We start from the raw sequence: 24,353 nt of genomic DNA, 5'->3' as shown, positions 1-24,353 counted from the left end.
GAGTTTTTATTCTCCTAGATATCTCCTTGAATCTGCTTTATGGATTCTATGTGTTTCCTATGCTGAGCTTCTACAAATTGCTTAACTTGTCTATCTTTTTGTCTATGTCTCCTCAAGTACTGCTAAGCATGGTGCATATTTTGATAATCTCCATAATTATCTGAGAGATTCTTTCTGATTTCATTTTTTCCAGAGCCTCATGCAATTGCTTTGTTGTTACCACTTCAGAGAGGCCTGGTGGGGACTTTCAGATTGTCCCCCCTCTTTGCCCCTTGGATTTGCCTTTGGTGAACTGGATATCTGGGATTGCATTTTGCTTAAGTGTCTTTCCATATTTTTTTTTTTCAGTTTAATTCTTGGAGTAATACTTCTGCGTGCCAACGGTGGGCTGCCTCACTGGTGGTCGTTAGAACCCTTAGGGGATGAGCACTTCCTTCAGGTGCCTTCCAGGCGTAGCTGGTTTTTGGGTTTTGAGTCTGTTTGAAGATCTCACCTTTCCAGTTTGTTGGAGATGAGAAGCTGTTGCTTGTTTGACCTGGTCCCTGGTTCTCTGGCATTGTGCCATCGTATTTTCTGTGACTCTCAGTTAGTCTCAGTCATGGATTATCAGGAGCAACAGCACCAGCCAGCACAGTCCTCCACATCCGCTGCTCCCCTCCGCTGCCCCGTCCCTCTGCAGAGGCCTCCGGGGTGGCCAGCTGCCACCGTCACCGTGACTGTGAGTCCCCAGGTTCAAACAGCTCCCCTCACACAGTGAGCCCCGGCTCAGGGCAGAGGCGCCGCTGGCTGCCGCCTTCTTCTGCTTTAAAGCTTTTCTTTTCACCCTCTCTATGGGCTTCGGTTCCCAGTCCAGATTCTTCCAGGGTCCAGGGGACCCCCTTCCTTCCTTCTTTCTTCCTCATGATGCTATACTCTACACACAAATTTTAAGGCTTCTCTAACACTTAACTTCACTAATGTATCTCGCCGGCTGAATTCTGTCACACTGAAAATATGCAAAGTGAAAGACAATCACAAAGGATCAAATGCTATTTGACTCCATCCCTATGAAGTCTCCAGACTGGGCAAATACACAAAGAAAGAAAGCAGAGTCCTGATGGCCGGGCTCAGGGAACACAGGGCATAGAATGGTGACTAAGAGACAAGGGCTCTGGCTTAGGAGAGTGAAAAGGTTCTAAAACCGACTGTGTCGAGGACGCACAGCTCTGTGAAGACACGAAAGCCTGGAGCTCCACACCCTAGAAAGACGATTCCCTATTCACAAGTTACTGTGCACTTACCACAGTTTGTGCCTATTAAATTAGACTCCACTAGCCTTTGTTATTTCTACTTCCCAGACAGCCATCCCACAGTAAGGAAAGAGCCGGGAGGAGGAGGCCGTCCACAGAATGGTGTGTTACCTGTAGCTCCTGGTACAGTCTCTTCAGCTCCACGGCTGCTGGTCCTGTCAACTTGCCATTGTAAGACTGGAATCCATTCAGTTTTCCTTTCTTTAAATCCTCCAATTGCTGACTAAGCTGATCAACTCTTAAAATTGCAGTCTGTACTTCCTGCTTCTTCTCCTGGAACATGGCACTGAATCTTTCTATTTCAGCAGCTGTAATTTCCCACCAGAAAAACAAAAAAATTATTCGATTAACAGCCTGACTTCTTTATTTCTATACACTATACTTAACTCTGGTTATTATTTATTGTGAGCCCTTGGACTCAAGTGTGTAACACTCTACATGAGTACTTGCACAGCAGACAGTTTTTCTGCACCAATTCCTGAATATTCTTTAGAGCATTCAGTTGAAGAGCTCGCTTTTGTCAAGCCACTTAGGACTCTCAGGCACCAACTGAACAAAGGCCTTGGGAAGGCCTTGCTCATTGCTATAACATAAAGTAGCTCAACAAACTGATTCAAAAACAAAATCAGAGCTCACCCAGGTCCAAAAAGGAGTGCCTGTACAGTTTATCTTAATGTATAGATAAAATTTAAGTTGTTCCTGAAAATCGATGTTCATAATTATGGATCCTGGAGCTGCCCCTTCCCAGTCCAAAGGGCTGCTGTCACCAGGGTGACTCTCTAGACTACATCGCTGAGGCTGAACTGAAATATCCCACTGTATTCCATAAACAGGCACAATTACTATATGCTAATTAAAAATTTAATTTAATTTGATTTTTATTTTGGTACTGGGGATCGAACTCAGGACCTTGCACTTGCCAGGCAGATGCTGTGCTGCTGAGCTAAATCCTGTTTTCAAAAATTTAAAAGAAGTTTGAAAACAAAATGCTAACACCCTGAACTAATCAATAGACATTTCTATATGTATTAAATTACCACACTGAACCTGTAAATATGCATAAAATTACATAAAGAAACAACAGGAAGCCAGGCATGGGTGCATGCCAGTAATCCCAGCACAAAAGACGTCGAGGCAGGAGGATTGTTAGGAGTTTTGACGCCAGCCTGGGCTACATAAGTGAGTTCAAGGCCAGCCTGGACTCCAAAGCAAGATTCTTGTTTCAAAAAACCAAAGCTACACCAAAACAAAACAAAACAACAAAAAACTCCAAATAAACACAACAGGAATCTGATGTTAACACAATCCTATTAATTCAAACACAACCTAACTTAAATTTCATCAGTTTCCCATGGACATTCTTTATTTTTTGCATAGGGGAATGTATAGTTAAAAAAAAAATCAACTGGCCTAACCATCCCCATCTTCCTAGATACACATAACGGAGTAACTTTAGGGCACTTGCTGGAACAAAACTGCATATGGCTTCGAGGCTGGAACTGCCCATGCCACAGGAATGTGGGTGTGCATGCAGTGGGCCATGGGCACGTACACAGGTTGCCATTCATAATTTTGCTGTAATCCACTTGTCCTCTCATGGCACGAATTTTCTTCAGCTTGTTTTCTTGGGCTTCAACTCGTTCTTTCAACTTCTGAAGCTTCTCGTTTTCAGAAATAGACTGCTGCTGGCGACGCTCCTGTTGCTTTAGAAAGTGTAAACGTTGCTCCTGACAAAGAGCGGAAATGAGCTTTGTCAATTGAAGCTTTTGATTCCCTCAACACACTTAAAAACAAACGAACAAACAAAAAACAACTGTGTTCCTCAGTCTCATCTAACATAGCAAGTACTGAAGAAGCACTAAGGAACCCGCACACATCAACCTATGCCCAACGAAATTATCAGGAGTACACAGGATGACACGGACGAGCTGGAGGATTTACGCAGGATTCACCGGACTGCCCCACTCATATAAGGGCTGCACCTCTGCAGGACACAGAGCAGTGCAGAGGCACTCGGCAGGGCGCAGCCTCCACAGCCACCGTCTCTCTGCCCGCCCTGCCAGCCCGCCTGCTTCCTACTGTCAGGATCAGGGTTCCTGCTGCTGCAAAGCGCTCCCTGTGTTTCTCTCACTTCACTGTCTACAGGAATGGGCACTGGCCAGCAGAGGAGTCTTCATGTGAGAAAAGGAAATCAGCAAGGGGATAAACCTCCAATTTGTAAGTGACACTGAGCAATCAAGGAATGTTTATTTCCTGCAGGATTAATCTCTTCCAAAATGAGAAAACATTGCATAACAAGATAATATTAAAATAAAACCGTGTGGAGCCAGGCTGGGTGGCACACGCCTATAATCCCAGCACACAGGAGGCTGAGAGGCAGGAGGACTGCTGTGAGTTCAAGGCAACCTGAGTGGCATAGTGAGACCCTGTTCTCAAAACAAAGAGACAAACAACATGCGGTACCCTTCAGTTGTTCCCTGTTACTGTGAAAACATACATTTAGGATAACAACATGAAATCTTCATGATCCTATAGGTATGCGTAAAATATACTTAAAGAGATGTTTAGGTGTGACTATGCAGGCGTCGCTACACATGAAGGCTCAAATGTTTAAGATGTGGCATTAACTTGTGATCAGTCCTGCTGCTTAAAATACTATTTAAAAAAAAACAGCAATATTCTTGGAAAATAAATAGAATTAGAAAATTCTGTAATTACTTAATAGTATGTACACTTTATCTTAGAAATCTTATTAATGGGATGAGATACTTTCTAATTTTAAAAATTTGTAATTGTTTTTCTTCTTGTAAGCCAAATAAACTTTGAGACTTTTTAAAGTAAGTCCAACTTAAATTATTATTTACATAAAATCAGACAGTATAATGAACTACACAGTCAGTCAGTGAATAGAAGAAACTGGCTTGACTGGTCATTTGGTCATGAAGGAACTCTCTCTAAAGAAGAAAGCGGTAAGAACTTGCTAAAGTTTAACAGCTCTCTTTAAAGCAGTTTCAAAAAATTTTAACATCATTCCCAGCATGAACTGTTCCTAGCGGGCAAGGCAAGGGCAAGGGCAATGGGCCTGACTTCTTGTGTCTATCATGTACACTAAACTGGGACTTGGAAAAACTCCAAATCTGGGGCTGGGGATTTAGCTCAGCGGCATAATTGCCTGCCTTGCAAGCAGGCAATCTGAGTTTGATCCCTGGTACCGATTAAAAAAAAAAAAGAAAGAAAAACTCCAAATCCTGCTCTACAGAGTTTCAACCATGAATATAGAGCTCAGTGAGCATCGAGTGTGCCCTGCACTGTCACCAGCCACAGGTGTCCGATACACAGTGGCCCTCCCAGAGGCCTGTCAAAGTGGTCACTTATCTAGGATGCGTCACAAACTGCAGTCTCCTCCTTGTGAACACACTATGAGGAAGACAGAGGTGAGACAGCATCCTCTTTTCCAGACATTGTCTACAGTGTGGGCAGGGATGCCCACTGCCTGTCCTGTGGTGTCTGTGTACACGTGCCCAAGGTCGAAGGCTCTTGTTCTGACAATATCACAAAGCTACAGGACCCTCTTGTCACAGGAGGGCTCCACAGACAGAAAGACACTGTGCTCAGCACCTTTCTGGTGTGGCCCCAAATAATGAGCGGCCGGCCTCAGTTGAGACTGCCTCCTCCCGCAGCCTCCTGGGACACTGGGCTGCAGGCAGGCCCAGCACGCCTCGCTGGACCACGTTTTCAACAGTGCTGCTTTAGCTCTGCTCTTGTAACTTACCTTGGCCACCAACATTTGCTGCTGATTTTCAATTTGCTGCTGTTGCCTTGCTGCCATATCCTGGAGCTCTGAGAGTGTGAGTTCAACTCGTGGATTTGCAACCTGCAAAGATCAAGAAGCGCTCAGGATAGGCAAGCATCTGTGGCAGCCTCATTTCCAATGGAGCAACACACATGTGGGTGTTTTTACACAGATTCCCTGAAAGTTAGGAGAATACGTATTTTTTTGGTAAGAACTCTTCCTAATTGTGGACTACTTTCATTATATGTACATAATAGATAAAAATGCTTTCAAAGTAACATTTTCTCATGCATAAACATCTGATACTATATCTAACAAGAGGCTCACCATTAAGCACACCTTTGCAAATGTGTATCTTAGGCGACTTTCCTCTGTTTGGAGTGGGAACTTAATAGGTACATTTGAGCATATGGGGCTGTCAAATGTTTAAGGACACACAACCAACAAAGTAAATATGCAGATGACACCAAGGACAGAAATCATCTCATTGTTACCTACTCTTGAAAATCTGAAATAGATTCCGAAATACAAATACTCCATTAAATCACCTTGAGCATGACCTATAGGAGGAACCGGGAAACATGTAGAGGAGTGGCAACTAGCCACACAGCCACCTCTGTGCAGTGCCCTGAACCGCATGCTTCCAGCACTATCAGCACACTCACTCCCACACGGAAAGACCTGAGACAAGGGTCAGCACCGGCCCCCAGACCACGCGGGCAGACCTTCCCCTGTGGCACACGAGACACTGGGCCCTGCTACCTGTGTGCTACCCCCCACCACCACGAGGTGGGGCTGTGATCCACAGCTGGGCGGAGTCAGAAGAGGGAGGAGGAGGAACATGCGGAGCAGCCTCCCCAGAAGCTCTGTCTTCCTCAAACCCTTGACTTCCAGCCACAGAGGTCACAAAGTCCCTCCTTGAACTCCACTTCCTACACAAAAGCTCACACGTACCTCAGGATCCCTTTACCTTCTATGACTCTTAGTCTTCACAATTCTTAACAATCCCAGTGCATGACTCTGCTTTGTGTCCAAACTTTTAGCAGTTTTACGTGGAATAACTTCTGTCTGTAACTCCCCAGGTAACAATGTGCAGCAAGCCTTTTTCTGAGACTTGGTATCTGGGTTGTGAACATCACTCAGTGACAAAGCATCTGCCTCACACAAACATGGTCCTGGCTAACAAAAACCCAGATATTTCAACCAGTTACAGAAATTTCCATTTGAAAAGAAACATATTTATCCCACCAAAAGAAGTCTAGACTTGAAGACTGTTTCTACTGTTTCTAACGCTCAAAAAGGGTGACTAATTTTCACCCAGATTTCCCAGTCACTACAAAAGATTTCCTTTTCTTTCTTTCCTCTGTTTAAAACAGCTGTCATGAATTTATTAAGCTTCTTCCATTGGAGTCTTGGAGCAAGCCATCCACGCCAGGCATGCAAGGAGTGTCCACCAGCAGACCCGAGGCTGCAGGCTAAGGTGCCAGGGCCTCTGATGCACTTGTTCTCAGGCTTGGGGAGCTCTCTGGGAAGGACAAGGCATGGCCACATGTCTGGTCCCCCGCTCTGTGGGTCCCCACACAGCACTGCAGCTGTACCTGGCGCTTGGGCCTCCCACTGACAGGAGTTCAGGGTTACTCCAAGCACACAGTCACAGTGTAGAGGTCGGGGTGGAAACACAATCCTCAAGACAGCTGGGTTTCTGTGAGGAACCACCCAGAACTGTCCTTGACTCTCCCTGAAAAGAAGAGCAACTGCCATCATGGATAAACAGTGGCCATGTATTGATCTGTTCAGAGCTAACTAGGCTATTTCCTTGTCCCTTCAATTGGCTGTAGGCAATGTAAATTGGGCTGGCTGTGGAGCTGATGTGTCACCTCTGAAGCAAAGGGATAGGTCTGTGTTACCCTGCCCAGTGATTTCCCCAAAGGTGGCTAAGCTGGGTGGAATGGAGAGCCCTGCTCTACCCTCTGGGCTGGGCCAAGCCTCGAGCAAGAAGCTATGACTTCCCAGGGCAAACAGGATTGTACATCAGAGCTGGAGCACCTACCCTCAGCTGTGTTATGCAGGTTACTCTCTGCATTTCCTGCCCTCTGTTTATTGGAGGTGATCTCAGACCTCTGAACTAGCCTAGTTCATGGTAGGCATGGTAGTAACGGGTGTCACGTACTTCCTGCCACTCTCACTGTCACTCATCCTGAGCCACTCCCCTCACAGAATTAATAAGACCTAGGTTAGGCTCTGGATGAGGCCTTTGTTCCAGAAAACATCATGTTGGCTGGACTCAAGACACCCCTGCTCCCTGCAACTATATATATGTCGTAGTGCCTTTATTTTCGCCATGGATTGCACTGCAAGTGGTAGATAGAAATTAACTCACCAGAATTCCAATCTCTGTGGGATTACAAATATAAACCTTCCTGGACCACGATGAGGATGGGAAAAGGGTTCTTTATACGTTTCAGAGCAGCCAACAGAGATTTTAGCTATAAATGGCACTTTTCCCCCTCAAAGCCTAACATACTTCCTTGGTACTCAGCTGACAGAAGACACCAGTTGATTTTGTCAGAAACTGAACACTTCTAGGGCTGGGGATTTAGCCCAGTGGCACAGTGCCTGCCTGGCAAGTGCAAGGTCATGAGTTCTATCCCTGGTACCAAAGACACCCCCTCCCCCCGCCAAAAAAAAAAACCAAAAAAAAAAAAAATCTGAACACTTCTTTAAGGCAAGTCGATCATTTCAGATGTTCCTATTCTAAGTCAAGCAACCAGCCTCCCCTTTAATTTTTTTTTTAACTCCGGAATCAAATTCACTGCCTCACACTTGCCAGGCAGATGCTTAAGCCACTGAGCTAAATCCCCAGCCCTCCCCTTTAATTGTTATGGACACAAACACCACTGTAATATTATTTGGGAAACCAAAGATATGATCCATAAGCTCCCATGGTTCCACAAGACACGGGAACAGGCCTGGTCTTGCTCAGATGTGGAGGACACGCCTCTGCCGCCTCTCTGGGGCCAAACTCCTCTCATCCTTCCAGGCTGGGCATGTGCCCTCAACTCCCTGCTATGGCTCCAGCCTTTTCCCAAGAACTGCAGCGCCATCTCTGACTGAGCTTCACTTTGCTCAGGGCTCTGCACCTGAGCACCACCTGTGCTTGCCTCTCCACCCCAGTGCCAGTCTCCCCAAATCGATTCACCTGGGTCTTTCTGCTGGCCACAGTGCCCTGCCCCCACTTCCTACCGCTGGATGTGTCCACGCCCTCTGCTTCCTGAAGTTCTTCCTGATTCGCTAAGGAATCCCTCTACCATTGTTCCCATAGGCAGGATGTTTACCCACTTTCTGGTATGGGAAGAACTGTTTCTAAATGAATTGTGAACAGGAGTCAGACACTTCATACACCTCAACTTACAATTCTGAGCAGAAGCACAGAAGGTCCTTGGGAGGACTGGTCAGGGGGCTGCGGCTCTGGACATCTGGTGTCTGGCTGTCCCCAGGCCTTGACCTCTTGTGTTTTTTGCTAGGCTGCAGCGCAGGTACTCAAGACTGTCCCTAAGCAAAGGCACTGCTATCAAAGGGTAAATGTTGCCAGACACCAGGATACTTACTAGCTTTGTCATATGAAAATGCTACATCTGCAGATCAAAAATGGTTTGAATATCAACAATGTCATGCAGTTCAACCCAACAGAAAAGGATTAGTTCCCCTTCACCCCTGAAAAATGGAAAACAAAGGTAACTTACCTCAAGAATAAAATAAGTAAGTAAACAAATAAATACATAGAACTCTCAGTGCCTATCTTAGAAAGATTATGAGAATGACAGTGCAGACAATCTCCCCACCCCAGAGGCACTAAGGGCTCTGGTGGGCGTGTGGCCGTGGCTTGCTTCCCACCGTGTGCCTCATTTCATGGGAGGCTGAAGGAGCCCAGCTCCATCCCTGCCTCTCCCTGGACAGGTCCACTCACGCAGAGGGGAAGGAACTGTAAGAGCAAATAAAGCGATTTTAAAGTCTAGGTTCTGGTCATGAAGAGACGAAGAAAGCTCGTTCCATCTGCTGCTTCCCCTCCCCTTCTCCCTTCAAATCCAACTAGGTTAAGTTTTAACTTCCTAAAGGCCATAAAACAAAGGCCTGAGGTACTAGCTCCTGACATCCTGGGTCTTCTCTATCTGGTAGCCCCGTCACAAATTGTGTTAATTGCATCAGATTGTATTAGATTGTACATTCTTCACAGAAATAGCTTCGTTTATATCATAATAATACCTGTAACTGTAAATGTGTGTCTTCCTTTTCCCCTGGGTAAAAGATTGATATGTTAATCAATGCTCTCTTCTGTAAAGAATTGTAAAATCTTACCCAATTGATATGTTAACCATTGTTGCCCTCTACAAATAGAAAGGTTGTGGTGCTAAAGTAAGGTAATTATGTCAGGAAACTCAGAGATAAAGTCTGCTGACTATGCTAATCAAGATTGGGAAGTATGTCAGAACCAAGCCACACAGGAGCTAGGTGACCTAAAAATAAGCTGTGCAAAACAAGACAGTTAATCAACTCTGACCCACTGGTCACCCCTCATGATCTGACCAATCACAAATGGACAAATCACCAACTGTTCTGCTCTAACTGCTATGATTGGCTTCTGTAACAATGCTTGCTTGCTTTGCGGTTTTCATCCTTAAAAACACCAGCCTTGCCCCAACTCAGAGTTCTCCGTTTCCACCTGTTTGGAGGACCCCGTGTACACGGAATAATAAAAACCCCATTGTTTTTACATGAGAGCGAGGCCCTTGGAGTCTTCCTCGCGACACCGGTCTAACATTTTGGAGGCCCCAGCGAGATCAAACTGAGAAGAGACCTCCTCGCAGAGGGAGACCCCAACGGCACCTCTCTGGGGTAAGTAGTACGGCCAGTTTTTGTTTACTTTCATTTTGGATCGATCCGCCATTTCCTTTCGCCCCAGGCCAAACTCCGGCTCTACTTCACGGGCAAATTCTGTTCTTGGGTGATCGGGGGACGCCCCACACGGTTTTCCGTGACTCACCGTCTGCGATAGGATTTTCCTATCGATCTGGGGAATTTCATTCCCAATCTGTGGTCCGTCTGGGCCAATCTGGGGAATTTCATTCCCAATCTGTGGTCCGTCTGGGCCAATCTGGGGAATTTCATTCCCAATCTGTGGTCCGTCCGGGCCAATCTGGAGGCACCCCCTAAGGTGACTCGTTTGGTGTGAAACTAATGCGTGAGAGTGAGGTGGCCGGCCTGTTTGTCCTGTGTGTTGTGACTGTTGTGAACGGTTATTTGTTGTGTCGCGTGTACGCTAACCACTCTTTGTCTTCAAAACATCATGGGACAAACGACATCGTCCCCATTGTCCCTCAGCCTCGACCATTGGTCGGAGGTTCGAGAGAGGGCTCACAATCTCTCCTTACAGGTTAAAAAAGTAAATGGCAGACTTTCTGCTCGTCTGAGTGGCCCACATTCTCCGTGGATTGGCCACCGGAGGGGACTTTCCACCTTCCCCTCATCTTAGCAGTTAAAAACATCATCTTCCGCCCTGGACGAGAGAGCCACCCCGACTGGGTCACCTACATCTTGGTATGGCAGGACCTCAGGGAGGAGCCCCCACCGTGGGTAAAACCCTTCCTTCCTCCGCCCTCTCCTTGGTTGCCTGTTTAAACTTGTTACTAACTTAGGGGCTTGTTGCCCATTTCTGTTGCAGGATCCATATGGCTTATTAGATTCAAGGTTCATGATAAGAAAAATTATTTCCTTTAGCTGACCAAACTATGCAAGAAGCTCCCTTTGTTTGTGTCTTTAATGTTGTGGCACCTTGTTTAATATGTAAGACTTCAATTGATTGCTTGCAACCTCAGCATGCCTTTTAAAAGGAGTATTTTTTTCTCTCTGGTGAAAATGTAAACATGTGCACATATATATGTATATCTATGGTTGTTAAGAGTCATGTCAACTTTGCCAAGTAAAAACCAGGCGGTACTATATTTGAGCCAGTTAAAAGCCAGTTAAAAGCCAGTTTTGTTTTTAAAATACAACATTTTTATGTGGTAAAAAGACATAAAATAAGTATGTTTTGGACTACTAGAAGGTGACTTCAAGGGTTTTGTTGAGAGTTTTGATGTTGTCTGAGAAGTAAAAAAAAAGGTAATTGACTGGTAATAGTAAAAAGAGAGACAAAGAGAGTGGTCTTCAAGTAAAGGTGTCTGGCTATGCCAGAATGTAAAAAAAGATTAAAACTTAGTTTGAGAGGTATTATTGTAAGTTGTAGAAGGCTCAAGAGGATGTGAATTTTATTTGTCTTGGTTTATAGTACTACAAATAACAGGTTTGACAAGAAGTAAATGTGTTCAAAATTTGACAGTATTAGATCAGTTTTGGTAAAAGTATACATAAGATTGTACTTTGCTGCAAAATGTTTCCATTAAAATGAGATTATAGGTGATACTAAAAATACAAGTTCTTGCATGTACTGTGAACATCTGGGAGATTATGCAGCACAATTTTGTTACCTATAAAAAAGCCCTTTTTGTTAAAAATATAATTTTAGTAAAATGATGGCCTGCCACGTGACACCCTTGGACAAAAAGCAGTGTGCCATCCAGATGAAGCCGGCTCTCTGATCCGGAATGCCAAAACCATGTTCTCCTTTTGTGCCACCCTGACTGGACATCCAGAGGTAAGAAGGTTTCCCAATATTGCCAGTTGTTCTCTTTGTAACTCAGTCGGCCCCACATGTTAGACAAAAATTACAAAGGTTTGAGAGGTTTAAGAAAATGCCCCTCAGCCAGTTAATAGAGATAGCACAAAAAGGTCTTTGAGAACTAAAAAATTTACAAAAAGATAGCCAAGGTGTTAAAATTGCTCTATGAGAAAAAAAACTTTTAAAAAACAGACGAGAGTTTCTGGGGCAGTTGGATACTGTAGGCTAAATTTTACTGAAAAGCTTGCCTCTATATGACTGACTCCCATAAGGGAGAAACTCAAAATTCGCTGAACTGGACTGATAAATGTAAACAGGCCTTCCAACAGCTCAAGCGGGCCTTGACAGAGGCCCCAGCCCTGGGACTCCCTGACGTTACCAAGCCTTTCATCTTGTTCATAGATAAACTCAGGGACATTGCCAAAAGAGTCCTAACTCAGGACATTGGCCCTTAAAAGAGGCCTATAGCCTACCTCTCCAAAAGACTTGATTCAGTAACAGGAGTATGGCCTCCCTGCCTTAAAATACTAGCTACTGTGACAATGTTACTTAAGAAAGCGAAGAAACATGCTTTGGGCAAGTGATTTCTGTGGTAACCTCTCACAGTTTAGAGACTCTTATCAAAACCCCTCCTGAAAAAAGGCTCTCAAATGCCAGAATTCTACTGTCAAGCCCTGCTTCTAGACCCACAGTCAATGATATTCAAGACTTCTTCAGCTTTAAACCCAGCCACCCTTATGCCTGATGATGATCCGGAGGAACAAAGGACACCTCTCTCCACGAGTGCGCTGACATCCTCGAACTGCAGCAGAACCTACAGGCTGATCTTACTGACCAGCTTTTGGGAAATGCCGACAACTGTTCGATGAAAGCAGCCTCATCCAAAACGACAAACAAATGGCCGAGGCAGCAGTGACCACCAAAAAGGAGGTACTCTGGGTTAAGCGGGTAGAGCCTGGCACTTCTGCCCAAAAGGCGTAGCTTGTTGCTTTGACTGAGAGGCTAAAACTAGCCACGGAAAAGAGGGTAAACATTTTTTACTGAAGATATCCCTTTGCTACTGTACATATACGTGGAAGCCATCTAAAAATGCTCCACAGATTCTAGATTTGCTGGCAGCTGTCTGGCTGCCTCAATGGATTGCTATTCCTTACAAGGCTCACCCAACCAGAGATAAAAAATAGCAACCACATCAGAGGGGTCAACCAAAAAAGTAACTGCTCTAATACTAGTCCTCTGACCTTGTCAGAACCAGTCTGCACAAAAAAAGACCTACAGTTGGCATCTCAACTTGGAATAAAGTCTCCCACCCCAAGGAGCTGATACCAGTTACCTGATAAACAAGTACTGTTACTAAAGACACTAGGGCGGGAGCTGTTTCACCTTGCAGAATTGTTCAAAACTCAATATTTTATTCCAAAACTCTACAAACTGACCACCTCTTCGAGCTCCAGATGCCCACAGTGCTTGTTAGTCAACTCAGCCGAGAGCTCTGCGTTGGAGACCACCCAACATCAAGAAATTGTTCCAGGAGAACATTGGGAAATAGACTTCATGGACATGGTAAAACTTAATTTACAGGGACACCGCTATCTCTTGATATTAATAAACACTTTTACTGGCTGGGTAGAGGCTCCCTACTAAGTCTGAGTCAGCCTTAGTGGTAGTTAAAAGGCTATCACATGAGATCATACCTTAATTTGGCCTCCCACTATCAATGGGGTCCGATAATGGCCTGGCTTTCATAGCCCGAGTCACCCAAAAGTTAGCCCAGGCATTAAAAATTAATTAAAACTCCACTGTGCCTATCAGCTACAAAGCTCAGGGCAAATAGAACATATAAACCAAAGTCTCAAGGACATTTTAGCTAAGCTGTTTTCAAAAACTGGCGATAACTGGATGAGCCTTCTTCCCTTTACACTGTTAAGAGCTAGATATACCCCATATGTTTCTAAAATTTCCCCCTTTAAAGCCATGTTTGGGAGGCCCCCGCCATTGGTTCCAAGATTGTCAGAAGACAAATTAGCTAAAATTACTAATTGAGATCTTAAGTCCCTACAGACACTCCAACCTGTGTTGGCCTGGATCCACCAGCTGTTTAGACAAAAACACCTGGACCCGCCTTCAGAGACCCCTCTCAAGGCCCCAAGGACTCCAGTCTTGGTTCGATGTCACCACTGTGACTCCCTTAAACCCTGCTGAGAAGGACCTTTCACCGTGGTGCTCAGTACCCCCACTGCCATCAAGGTAACAGGAAAAACTGCGCGGATTCACTACACTCATGTAAAGCCACTGAAAACAGCAGACAACGAGGGACATACTCAGTGGACTACACAACAGACTGGTAACCCTTAAAGTTAAAAATTGACTAAAACATAGTTAGATTATGCTGGTCATAAACTGTTTTAGCTTGCTTGTTTTGATTTTAATAACATTGATGCCGACCTTGCATGGCGGCTTTGGTCCCCCTGTAAGCAAAAAAAAAAAAAACAATTGTTAAAGATCTTTGTATGGGAGCCCCCTTTAAAAAATGTAAAACAAAATTCTCCCCTATCTCCTTCCCTTGATAAGACCATTAGTGACCTTAATCCTAATCCTAGCCATTGTCCCTTGCCTCATTAACTGGATTACCCAATTCATAAGGGGACAAGTCTCTCAGGTCAAATTAATGGTCATACGTCACCAATATGAACCCCTAGCTACAACAAACCTCTAAGATTAGAGGTCATCCAAAAAAAAAAAAAAAAAGGGGGAAATGAAGAGACGAAGAAAGCTCGTTCCATCTGCTGCTTCCCCTCCCCTTCTCCCTTCAAATCCAACTAGGTTAAGTTTTAACTTCCTAAAGGCCATAAAACAAAGGCCTGAGGTACTAGCTCCTGACATCCTGGGTCTTCTCTATCTGGTAGCCCCGTCACAAATTGTGTTAATTGCATCAGATTGTATTAGATTGTACATTCTTCACAGAAATAGCTTCGTTTATATCATAATAATACCTGTAACTGTAAATGTGTGTCTTCCTTTTCCCCTGGGTAAAAGATTGATATGTTAATCAATGCTCTCTTCTGTAAAGAATTGTAAAATCTTACCCAATTGATATGTTAACCATTGTTGCCCTCTACAAATAGAAAGGTTGTGGTGCTAAAGTAAGGTAATTATGTCAGGAAACTCAGAGATAAAGTCTGCTGACTATGCTAATCAAGATTGGGAAGTATGTCAGAACCAAGCCACACAGGAGCTAGGTGACCTAAAAATAAGCTGTGCAAAACAAGACAGTTAATCAACTCTGACCCACTGGTCACCCCTCATGATCTGACCAATCACAAATGGACAAATCACCAACTGTTCTGCTCTAACTGCTATGATTGGCTTCTGTAACAATGCTTGCTTGCTTTGCGGTTTTCATCCTTAAAAACACCAGCCTTGCCCCAACTCAGAGTTCTCCGTTTCCACCTGTTTGGAGGACCCCGTGTACACGGAATAATAAAAACCCCATTGTTTTTACATGAGAGCGAGGCCCTTGGAGTCTTCCTCGCGACACCGGTCTAACAGTCACTTTTCTTGGGACAGATCTCAAGGAATTTCTTTTCTTGGACAGCAATAATGTTCTCATATAAACAAGTGTTTCTTTTTAAAGACTTCTACAACTAGCAGTCATTCTATAGCTAGTAACTTCTTGGGTTTATGCTATCATCCACTTTCTGCCATGGAAGAACTGTGTTTCTAAATGAACATGGTTTTCTAAGCTGCAATTTACTGCAGATAACTGGATGGCTTTCTGTTGGCATCACCATACCTCTGAGTATTTTATTTTCAAACAGTTTCCTTGTAAGTAACTCCTAAGAAGCAGTTGTGATTCCACTGTGAGGCATAGAAAGGGAGGATGTTGAAGGTCATGGGCTCATCTCCTTCCGCTCCCACGGAACTGCCATGGACCCTTCTAAACATAGCTGGCTTGAGTGACCCCTCCAGGGTCCATGTAGCTGACAGCACAGTGACCTGCTGGCAGGTGCTGTAGCTCTACCCCTCCCTGTTCCCTCCTCCACTTTGTCCCTATGCTTCCTGTCCCTTCCTCCCCCATCCCGTGTGTAACTCTGTCACCAGTCCCCCGCCTCTTCCTTACGTCTCTGTGGCAGCCTGTGATTTCTTCCTTTGACAAATCTTTCCTGATATCCACCTCAATGTGGTTAAGCCAACCAAACCCTATTATTTTGTGCCTTGTTCTACTGTTCCTACACTTTTAGCACAACTGGGATTTGTTCCTACATCCATCTCCCCAAACGCCCTGTGGGATCTGCGAGCAGACTCCCAGTGACCTCCCCACCAAGCACCTTGCTTTGCATTGTTTTTGCTTAACAAATATTTCATTACTATTCACCTGCATGGTTATGTGATTACTGCAAGCCTGGATGTTTCGTCTCTGTGACACTAACTCTGCTTCCCTGAGTGTTATGATACAGTGATGAGGACGAGGGAGCAAACAAGATGCAAGACAGCATCCCCATCCCCGCCCCTCCGCCCGCCCGCGTGGTGACAGGGTCAGGAGAGGCCCTCCCCCGCCCTCCCTGCAGCCAGACTTCCTGTCCTTCCATTTAATTTCCCGTGCATGAAAACTGCTGTCACCTCATGGTAAACAGTTGGTAAAATGTTCAAACATGGAAAAAGGCCAGCTTACCAGTGAGTGAGTTACTTTCGGAAAAGAAAAAAATGTAAAAGAGCCTATCAGTATGAAAAAAACTTACAAAACATAGAATTAAGCATTAAAATGTGAAGTTTTGAATGATAAAAAATTGCTTGTCTATAATGTTTTCAAGACTATCTCACTTGATTATACCATAACCCAAATACACTTTCAAAGGATACTTATTTCATGGGATATATTTGAAAGTCTAATTTATTGGTACATTTTCGATATATATCACATTCATCATAGTGAAGTTGTACCTGTTCACAATACAGCTTAATTCTTTTTTCCCATTCTCCTCCCTTCAACATCTTTTCCTCTTTATTTACAAAAGTTTTGTTTCCATGTTTTCTTCTGTTCTCACTTTTTCTTTACTCTTCCTTCCTTTCTCCTCTTCCCTCGCCAGTTGCCCTCCCACTGGAGCATTTTCTTCTTTATTTTGTAACATCTAGTGCATATTTTGGTCCTTTTCAGATTCTCACACTAGAGACACAGTACAGTATTTATGTGTATTCGATTTATTTCACGTAAGTGTATGATCTCAGGCATCTCGCTTTTAAATGTCTATTGTCTAAGACTGAAATTGGATTAGAATGCTTTTAAAAGAATGAAGAAGCAGGGTGTGCTTGCCAGGCCATGGGAGGTTACACCTCAGAGCTCACCAGCCAACCGAAGCCTGGGCTGCTCGCCAAGCGGTGCCACGCGGACGGCTCCTCCTACACAGCCTTCGCTCTGCCCGCTGTCCGGGTCACCCCAGGCCTCTGACCCAGGCTAGACTCACTCTCACTCATCCTCGAGCCACCTCCCCTCTGCGTGATGGATAAAATCCAGGTTGGGCCCTGGATCAGGGCCTCTGTTCCAGTTAGCCGTCACTCCAGCTGGACTCAGAACCCCTTTGGCTGCTCACCACCATTCAAAAGAAAAGAAGTGGGATATGGTTGTGCATACCTTTAGTCTAAGCAGGGGGAAGGGAGGGCAAGGAAGAGGAGGGGAGGGGAGGGGAGGGCAGGGGAGGGGAGGGGAGAGGGGAGGGGATGGGGAGGGGATGGGAGGAGAGGGGAGGGGAGGGGAGAGGGGACGGGGAGGGGAGGAGAGGGGAGAGGAGGGGAGGGTAGGGCAGAGGAGGGAAATTCTAACCCCCGCCCCAACTGCTCCTTGGTAGCCTGTTTCATACATTCTTCTATATAGATAGTCTATAATAAAAACTATAAGAACTAGATCTAGTGCCCTTATACCAACTTAATCACCACAAGATTTTAAAAAGAAATCAAACTGTTCCTAGCTTTAAAGGTATAGGGCCTTCTCAAGTATATCATTTCAAAAAACAAACATCCCTAAAACTGAAGTCTGGCAATATATAGCATTGTATAGATACAACGTATTTATACTCATAAAATATTCTGAAATAGATTATTCCTTTTATTACGCTTCTTCAAGGCTATACATTTTCAGCTTTGTAGAATAGGTTTACTTGCCTCGTAAACAAATAAAAACAGGTGATGGTGACACCAAGGTAGCCTATGAACATGTATGTATGCTTCCTCCTTCCTTCTTCCTTCTGAGAGATTGGTTATTCCTCTGAGGGCCTTGTGCCTACTAGGCAAAGCTCCACCACTGAGTTCCACCCAGCCCCTTCTTAAGTTTTTAAAAGTTTTGTTTTATTATTACTATTATTGTCTTTTGGAGACAGGGTCTTTCTATGCAGTCTAGGCTGTTTTTGAACTCACAGTGATCCTCCTGCCTTAGCCTCCTCAGTGCTGGGATTACAGACATGTATCACAATGCCCAGCCTTTAAATTTTTATTTTAAAACAAGAGTCTTACTAAATTTCCTGGGCTGCTGTCTTGCTTGTGAGCCTCCCGCCCCAGCCTCTCAAGGAGCTGCAATTACAGACTGGATGTCTGCTTTCACTTGTTGGGTTTTGTTTGTTTGTTGACTGACCCACAACACTGGGACTGGATTCAGAGCCTTAGCACTGAGCTGCATTTCCGGTGAGTATTTTATTCTGAGACTGGGTCTTGCTAAGTCACTAAATTGTCCTGCAATCACCCAGGTCCCATTAATGGGACCTTGAATTTATGATGCTCCTGCCTCAGCCTCCCAGAGTGCTAGGATCATAGGTACTGTGCCACCATGCCAGAGTATATGCTTATAGTTTTAGTCACATAAAATGTTCAGCAAAATTTGTGGGATTTTTGGGTTATTCTCTTGGGGAGACTTTTTGTTGTTCAGTAAAACTAAGCCTTTGCTTCTCTAACATTTCATTATATTCTAGAACTAGCCTATTTCTAATTACAACAATTACAATTACTAACTCTCATAAATTAGTAAGAACTCAATTAAGCCCAATGAAGGGTGGAAAGTTCCTCAGTGATAAAGTCCACGCTGAATACATGCAGGCCGATTCACTTAAAATCTAACCCTAAACAAGCCAGCACCTCCCCTCCCTGGTAAGCGGAGGCAGGTGGCAGACTGCAGCCCTTCCAGGGGGAGAACCAGCAGTGTCTCCTGAGATCCGCCATGTTGGAACTGAGGACACTGTGAAAACAAATGACCATCCTGCCTCCCTGCTTAGCAATAGTGAACCTACTGCTACATGGCCTAGAGTCAAATATCCCACTTCCCTGATCTTCCTTCTCCCCCTACCCCCCGTCCATTAGCAAATGGGAACCAGAAATCTGGCCATCTCCTGGGAGGTTGACCATAGCAAATAGGGGGGACTTCCTTCTACCATTTCTTTGAAGGCAAATATTTTTATTACTGTTTCACTCTTTTCTGGTTAATGGTACTGCTCTATTCAATATTCTGTTTTGATAAGTTCTATAGTGTTCTATATTTCATCTCATTTTGATATATGTGATTGAAAGAACAACTATTATAAAGATAACAAAGTATACCATGATACCTATTACTCTTATCCTGGTAACTTGCTGTGAAGTTCTGTACCAATTTCCCTGTATGATCTTAGTTGGCTTTATTCTGACGTGTTCTGTTGTATACTTTCAAAATAAAAAAAAAATTAACAAAAAAAAAATCTAACCCTAAGAAAACAAGACAGGGCTGAGGCTACAGTTTAGCAGCAGAGCACCTGGCTGGCAAGGTCAAATACCAAAAAAACCCAAAAACACCTGCCAGGTGTAGTGGTGCACTCCAGTACTCCCAGCACTCTCCAGGCCGAGGCCAACCTGGACAACCTAGTGAGTGTGACTATGCAGTGAGACGCAAAGGAAGAAAGAAAACAGGACAAGTATTTCCGGGATACCTAAGCAAAATGTGCCTTTTCCTCGTGGACTGGGCTGCGTCCTCTGGTGCATAAGCTACACCTCTGAGCCTCCCAGCAAGGCACAGAATCAGGCCTGCTGTGGGAACACAGCAAGAGAACAAGCTAATGTGCCTGCACACACAAGGTCAGCCCTGCAGATGAGCCCGACTTCCCAGAGCAGGGCCTCCTCAGCTTCTTGCCCCTGCAACAACTAACGGGCGTGAACACCACACCACTCAGCACCCTGCCCTTCCTTTCTAACCCACACACCTCCTTCCTCACAGATGCTGCTTCATCTTTTCTTAGCTGTCTCAATCCAACAAGCAGAAAGCTTAGTATGCCATTATCTCATACCCAGGTTATAAACCAAAACCTACTTGGAGAAAGATGCTTTTACCATTTTAGTAACTTAGAATGCACATGAAAGTGTTCTGCAGATAACAAAGTGCTTCACAAGGTAACGAGTTACTAAGCTTACAAGGCAGGTGCATGTGCCATGAAGTACCACAGCACCTCATCTTTTATGTGATGCCTGCAGCACAAGTTACTTGTCCAGGTCAGGCCGGTACCTTGCTGTAATTATAAGCTCCCATACAGGATACAAGCACATTTTTAACTTTGGTTATAGGTTTCAGTTTTATTGCTCTTAAAATGTACACATTATCTCCAGATTAACAAAAAACAACCTCAACGAAGAAAAGATCACAGCTCACCTGTTAAAATCAGCCTCTTGCTTGACTACACCATGGGAGGCCTCTCCTTGTGAGGCCTCCACACAGCATATGAACACAACCCCAGGTCAACAGACTCTTATCACTGTCTTGGAAAATAAGGATATGCTAGATAAAGACCTTCAAATTTTGATAGAGCATGTGTGCATGTGCCTATAACCTGAAGGTCCCCAAAGCCAGCAGGCTACATAGTTGCATGGAAAATATTCTAGACACCATCCTTTTTACTGAGTCCCAGGCTCCACAATGCTCTTGCCTTAAGACTTCCTGAAGCAGATAAACCTGGTATCCACCCTAGAGGGTTCTAGATTCACAGTAGACAAATATATAAGACAGGTAGAATGAGATACAGATTTGTGCAATGATTTTTTTTTTTTTGTCTTTTTTGAGACGAGGTCTCACTATGCAGTTCAGGCTGGCCTTGAGCTCACTTTGTAGCCTAGGCTGATTTCAAACTTGCAATCTTCCTGCCTCAGCCTCCCGAGTGCTGGGATTACAGGCGTGAGCCACCATGCCCGGCTATGCGCAACACCCGGCTATGCACAATGATCTTTAGAAAATGGAATATAAGGAAGAATTTATTTTGATATCAGGAATATTTCTGAGTGGCACAAAGATGATGACACTGAAACCAAAGAGAGGACAATATGCTCATGTACACCACATGGCTCTGCAGCACATATATGCGAAATCTAAAGTAACTACTAAGTGATAATCTATAGACCAGGTATAAAAGGCTTGGTTACAATCAGACAACAGCATAGACATAAACAGTCAACCTTAACATTCAAGTCTGCTACAAATGAAAGAATCAGAAAGTAGGAAGGTAGAGAAAAAGGTGAGGGGCCACTACCCTTTTATGACAAAGAGGGAAGCCCAGAGACTCTGCTTAAAGTCTTTAGTACAAGAAACAGAGACTTAAGTACAGGTTAAATATCTCTACTCCAAATTCTGCCACTTTTTGAGTGCTGACCTAATTTCCGGACTCATGGTGCTCAACCAATAAAGTCTGCAAATATTCCAAAATCTGAAGCGCTTCTGGTTCAAACGTTGTGGAAAAAGGGTCTTTGATCTGTGCATCATTAGCAGTCACACAGGTGTCAACAGAAGAACTAAGGTAGCAAGTCAGTACTTGCTCAAATTTAGCTGAGAAGCCTGTGTGTGACCCGTGGGCTCCACACTGATACGAGCATCCACCTGGGCTACACACCTTGCTAATGGCAAAGTAGAAAAACCAACTAATTCCCCAGCCTTAGCGTTAGTTTGAGAAGCTGTTACTAAAATTTCCAGAAAAGAGCAAGCTGTAAACTTTCCTACGCAGTGTACTCATTCCTTCACTGCACACCAGCAAGCCTTAGAAAGAAGCTGTCGCCCTCTTCCTCACCAATAACCAGTGCCAGGCCTGCTGACACAGGTGCCAAGGAGGCCTCACACCCCAGTAAGGTGCTCAACAGACTTTGCACCGGCAGGTGATCGGAACAGGAAAACGAAGCCGGGACCTTAAGTCCTGCTCCAGGACTGCGAGAATGCCTGTATCAGGCAGGTCAGATCAGGAGACGCCATCTGCTCATAGACCACAGTGAGACTGGCAAAACCACTCGGGCTGCTTTTTATGAATACATAAAATGTTTTTAAATACTCAGTAGAAAGGCAACTTCTATCCCAAAATAGTTCTTTAAAAGGCAACGATCACCCAAAGCTCTTTACTTCTCAGGGCGGGAATGGAGCCAGTGGCAGTGCCTGTCTACCACACACAAGGTCCCAGTACAACAGCAAGCCACGCATTAGTTCCTGTAAAAAGAATTTTAAAAATTCAATTCAATTCACCATGACTTACTTACCCCATTCTCAGTACGTTTTTCTCCAGGTGCATTCATCACATTTCTCTGAGTTCTTTGCTCTTGAGCCTGGCGGCCACCTAAAAAAATAAAAAGACCAAACTTACTAAAAGTCGTATCACAAAAAACAATTCTCCCATACTTTCACTCATTCAAACATACTGAACACAGGGTAAAATGCCAAGTTAAGAAATTCAAGATTTAATACAGCTTTACAAATGCAGCCAGACATGGTGGTGCACGCCTGGAATCCCCGCACTCGGGAGGCTAATGCAGGAGGATCGCTGTGAGTGCAAGGCCAACTTGGGCTACAAATCAAGACCCTGTTTAAAAACAAAACAAAACAACTCTGTCGTCTCTGCTCTGTAACAGCTCTCCTGCCACGGATCCTCACCCCCTGAAAATGTATGCCTGCTCCAGATTGCTTTCCACCTGTCTTTGGTCAGGAGCACCAGGCGCTGAGCCCACCACCATCTCCTAGTGCTGCAAATCCCAAGGACACTGACAGATGAGCGCCTCAGCAGCTCTGCAGTCCCTCACCCTGTGGCCTCACTTGTCCTGAGCTACAGCTTCCAAACTAGCATCGCTGCAAGGGATGTGACACAGCCGCCAGGTTTGCTGGGGCCGGGCTGCCACCGCTGGGCTGGCATGGCACGGCGTTTGGAAGCCTCGTCCCTGGTTATGCCAGGAACCTCCTTCTCTGCAGCAGCGGCTCTTCTCCTACACCACTCCAGACTTGGCCCTCTCGGAGGCCACGGGCTCTTCTGCCCGATGGTGGCTTTGTCATCCTCTTCACCATGGAAAGGGGCCGTCTCTACCTCAGAATTTTTCTCAATACTAGGGACTGGTCCAGGGCCATTGAAGTAAGTTAAATCTCTAGTTCTTTTATTCAAACACTTTTTGGGGGTGGGGACCAGGTCTCGATAAGTTGCCCGCGTTAGGATCAAACTTGTGACCCTCTTGCCTCAGCCTCCCATAGCACCATGCTTGGCAAAATGGCAAAGGTGGTAAATCTTGTATATACCTTAACACGGTTTAATTTTTTTCAAGAAATTTTTATATTTTGAGGGGATTAAGGTAGAATGTATTATACAGTAATAATAAAGAGGAGGAGGAGGAGGAAGAGAAACCAAAAAACCTGATCATTAATTGGATAAAAACTGACATGGCACATTCTCTCCAATTTGGCAGTCTTAAGAGTTCCTGTTTGTTCTGTAAAAACTGAAAGTTGCACTTTAAAAAGTATCAACTTAAAATCGAAAAGTCCTTGATGTGCCCCATCATAGTCTTTTTTTTTTTTTATCGGTTCATGACCGCCTGCTTGCAAGGCAGGTGCTTATGCCACCATCATAGTCTTTAAACAAAGCAGGTGGGGTGAGGCCTGTGTGGCTCATGTGCGTGTGCACATGCACTTGAGTGCAGAGGGGCCCACGTGGTCTGCAGTGGTGCCACAGAGGATGACGGTCCCCAGAGCTGCTGGGCCTAATGCAGAGATGAGAAAGGGCCAGAAATGACAAGGAGTCATTCCTGTGTAGGAGCCCTACACATCTTTACAGGATAAACCAAACAAAGAGAGCCAGCTCAGCAGCATAGTACCTGCTTGGCAAGCACAAGGTCCCAAGTTCAATTCTTAGTACCAAAAAAGAAACAAAGAAAGAAAGAAAGAACAAGATATTCAAATTAGGGCTTGTCACGGACCCATCCCATCCGCTCTCTGTAGGCTCCAAGGAACTGTGCACAAGGAGAATCGATACATGGTTCAGACTGGCTGTAATTCACCATGTTTGCCAGGCGGGTCTTGAATTTGTGGCAATCCTCTTGCTTCAGCCTACCAAGTGCTGTAATTATGGGTATGTGCCACCATGCCCAGGTTGGTCTTTATACCCCAAAGGGTTTCTCACCAAGAGAAACTATAACTGCTTGTTTGCTTGTTGTGAGACAGTCTCGTTCTGTCATTCAGGCTGGCCTCAAACTCGCAATCCTCCTGTCTCATGAGTATTGGGATTATAGGACTGCACCACCACAGCTGACTAGAAACTGATAT

The 24,353-nt window shown here is 44.7% G+C and overlaps 1 protein-coding gene and 1 pseudogene across 7 annotated transcripts in view; one reads left to right on the top strand and one right to left on the bottom strand.

Annotated features, from left to right (window-relative positions):
* Positions 1–24,353, bottom strand: part of Ppp1r13b (protein phosphatase 1 regulatory subunit 13B) — a 91,389-nt gene that overhangs the window by 14,233 nt on the left and 52,803 nt on the right. For all 7 annotated transcript variants that reach the window (XM_063241336.1, XM_063241340.1, XM_063241339.1 and 4 more), the window contains 4 exons: positions 22,313–22,389; positions 5,062–5,163; positions 2,842–3,016; positions 1,401–1,597 (listed from right to left, as the gene is read on the bottom strand). In XM_063241336.1, the coding sequence (XP_063097406.1) occupies positions 1,401–1,597; positions 2,842–3,016; positions 5,062–5,163; positions 22,313–22,389 (551 nt within the window). The remainder of the gene's footprint in view (positions 1–1,400; positions 1,598–2,841; positions 3,017–5,061; positions 5,164–22,312; positions 22,390–24,353) is intronic.
* Positions 22,713–23,176, top strand: LOC111754902 (ATP synthase F(0) complex subunit C2, mitochondrial-like; annotated as a pseudogene).

Source organism: Cavia porcellus, unplaced genomic scaffold, assembly GCF_034190915.1.
Source record: "Cavia porcellus strain 051 isolate PalLab524CR breed Dunkin Hartley unplaced genomic scaffold, mCavPor4.1 scaffold_31, whole genome shotgun sequence".
Lineage (NCBI taxonomy): Eukaryota > Metazoa > Chordata > Mammalia > Rodentia > Caviidae > Cavia > Cavia porcellus.
This window is presented reverse-complemented; position numbering and strand designations above follow the sequence as displayed.